General features: G+C 43.1%; 1 protein-coding gene across 3 annotated transcripts in view; it reads right to left on the minus strand.

The window, feature by feature from the left end:
• The window catches only part of smash (smallish), a 66,790-nt gene that overhangs the window by 39,119 nt on the left and 24,726 nt on the right, over positions 1-2,945 (minus strand). For all 3 annotated transcript variants that reach the window (XM_022840401.2, XM_022840400.2, XM_022840403.2), the window contains exon 2: positions 34-347. In XM_022840401.2, coding sequence (XP_022696136.1) covers positions 34-216 — 183 coding nt within the window. In that variant the 5' untranslated portion in view covers positions 217-347. The remainder of the gene's footprint in view (positions 1-33; positions 348-2,945) is intronic.

A 2,945-nucleotide genomic window follows, 5' to 3' on the forward strand; every position in this document is an offset into this window, starting at 1 on the left:
CGTGCGTGCGTGCGTGTATGCATGAACGCCAACCTGTGGTCTTGATGTCGCACTGTCCTCGGTGTTCCTGTCATCGTACCCTCGAATGGTGACAATAGGCTTGTTGTTCTCTTTAGTGGCGGAAGCAGTTTTCTGTTCTGACGGTAACGTCGATGGCGCATCGTCGCGGTATGGGCTCTTGTAGGTGGCCGAGTAACGTAACCCGGCCCCCGGCATCTCCGTTGTCTACCACGATGGTTGCCCTCCGCAAGGAGGTCGCCCGATAGTGGCAAAACCAGAAGATGGAACAAGGTGTTTGCACACCGCTCGCTAGATGGCGCACTTAACGCATTACGAAACGATTTTGCCTGTAAAAAAAGAGTAGTACCTTATCATCAAATGCCTTTTACTTTATCTAGAAAATAAGCCGTCTACACTATAATACATCTTCGGTTTGTTTAGACAGGTTATATCCTAATGATGCTCACTACGAAACAACTTTCAGTAGCTTTTGTTCTGCATGACGATACCATTGTGTCGTACCATTGTATTAAATGTAAATTTCGCGACCAGAAGATCTTTATAAGGATAGCTTTTGTACAACACAGTGCTCTGTTTACGTGCTAACTGCTTTCGACTAAGAAATTTCATTAAATACCTTCGTAAAAGGGTAGCGAGTAGTACCTAATACTCTGATACCAAGTAAGGCTTAACATCCATTTATCTGGTCGGTCACGTTGACACATATCTCTGGATTAGCTAACCTGTTGGCAATTGACAAGGCTCTACGTACCTCTGAGGCAATCAAAATAAGTGTTGCGCCGACCCGCTAATTTATCTGGTTAGTACTGAACTACTGCGACGGATAAAAAGGCCATGTCAGCCGAGGTGACTGGGCGAATACAATAAGCACTAATTATTAGATATAATATGCATTAAATTGTATTGTTCACGCAAAGGGAGAAGATTTTAACACGTATTCTGAAATTTTCTGATTACCTCAGAAACGGCGCACTATCGTTACGTATTGTCCGATGTGTACCGTGTATTTCTGAGACACCAGATCATCCAAAAGCAGACATTCTCGACTGCAATACTAATTCGATTTAACAGCAACCTACGATTGATTATTCGGAAAGCTACGTGTTTGATGCCAAATAATTTTATGCTATTTCTACTTTTCATTTCCCCCTCTTGTGCAACTGGCAACTCAGAAAGCTGTGTGTGCTTGCAGGTCGTCTCTACAAATATCGAGGAACGCTCTACTAACAAAAAGAAAGCGCACGCAGTCGACATATCACTGGAATATTATGTATACGCGATTTATCTTTCTTTTTTTTCTACGAGAATTTCTTTTACCCCACTTTTACGACTGCTACTGACAGATATCTGGCCACGCTGCCTCGACGAGGGGTCACCACCAAACAGTCAACAATGTTGGCACACTTTGCTATATTATGGACATTGTCTACTAGACCATCAATGTCAACATGATCTTCTTTCTTCGTGTCACAGAAATACACATATTTATATAAAGAAACAGCGCGAATGATACGAACAGACATAGGCATGCGGACGCACCACGTACCCTGGCTAGTCTACAGTTAGAGAGTGATACCTAGATGTGAGAATGGAAAAACACAAGCAGTCAAGTTGGCGGGAAAAGTTGGCAATGGCACAAATATGGTGGGGGTTTCCATTATTTTTATTATCGTCACTAGCACTTTTTCGACGACTCCATCGAATGAGCGCTTTTTTACCAAATAACCCTTACCAAATAACTTATCGTCCGTAGCAGCAACACCAACAACATCCATAGTAGAAGTAACGGTAAAAAGGCGTTAACATCCACTGCAAAAGTCAAGGAAACGGTCCTATAATTCTTCACAGCTATAACGAAATACTCAAACACAAACTTTCCTGCTGCCTCGTTATGGCTGCATTTTCTTCACTGTTGTTTTCGTCGTTCACCATCGCCAACGGATCATTGAGTTCGATACCACGTAGCGTTATGCCGAGCTTCCTCTTCACTGTTCATGTCACTCCATTTCTGTTCGTAGCCGGGTTGGTCTGCCCCATTCATATGAGCTTGGTCTGTTTTGACGCAAAGAAAGCAACAACCATTGTCGAAGGCACCGACAGCTGAGGCGTGCCACAGTACGGCAGAGATATTATGTTTCGGTTGAGAAATCGACAAGGGCAAAAGGAATCGACTTCTTTTGCAGTCCGGTTGGATTAAATGGCTATGTTCAACGTTCTGAAAGGATGACTTTAGCCATCGTACGGGAAGCAACACTTCTACATCTGGACAAAAGCAGCTTGACGCTGACTCTATGAGTGACCCATCGGGAAAGCTAAAAAATCGTGGAACCAAAGCAAACGCACGAAAGACAACAAAAAGCTCCAGATCATAAGCTGTTTTGCGGTTGCTACGGGACATAATAGAGGGCGCAAAAAAGAGACGGGACCGGCAGAAATACCTAGTAATAACGGTGATCGATTTAATAAATGAATGAGGAATTGACGAACGAATGAGTATGCCGAATTACAGGATAACATCACAATACGATTGTCAGTGCAATCATTATCCTCGTTGTGATCACCGGGCTCATTTGTATTGACAAAAAGTAAGCCCCACTGATAACGACAGGACCGACAATTTTACCGCGCGAAAGCAAATTGTTGCTGAACATCAACAGAACATATTACACTTCTGCTACTCCTTCTGCTGAGAAAAAAAAATTGCGGATAAGCCGCCGGAAATATTTAGGGCGTTGCAGAAGTAATGTCGACAGATAGATTGCAACAATGAGATGACGACGATGCAAAACAATGACGCCATTGATAGTATGGCAAAATGTCACCGCTTTGACTTCGGCGAAAGCGTTAGTATTAAAAAAGTTAGGACTTAAGAGCGAAGGTTGATGACCAATTTGATTCTATTCGGCAGGTTCCACTATAACCAC

Source organism: Varroa jacobsoni, unplaced genomic scaffold (assembly GCF_002532875.2).
Source record: "Varroa jacobsoni isolate VJ856 unplaced genomic scaffold, vjacob_1.0 scaffold_860, whole genome shotgun sequence".
NCBI lineage: Eukaryota > Metazoa > Arthropoda > Arachnida > Mesostigmata > Varroidae > Varroa > Varroa jacobsoni.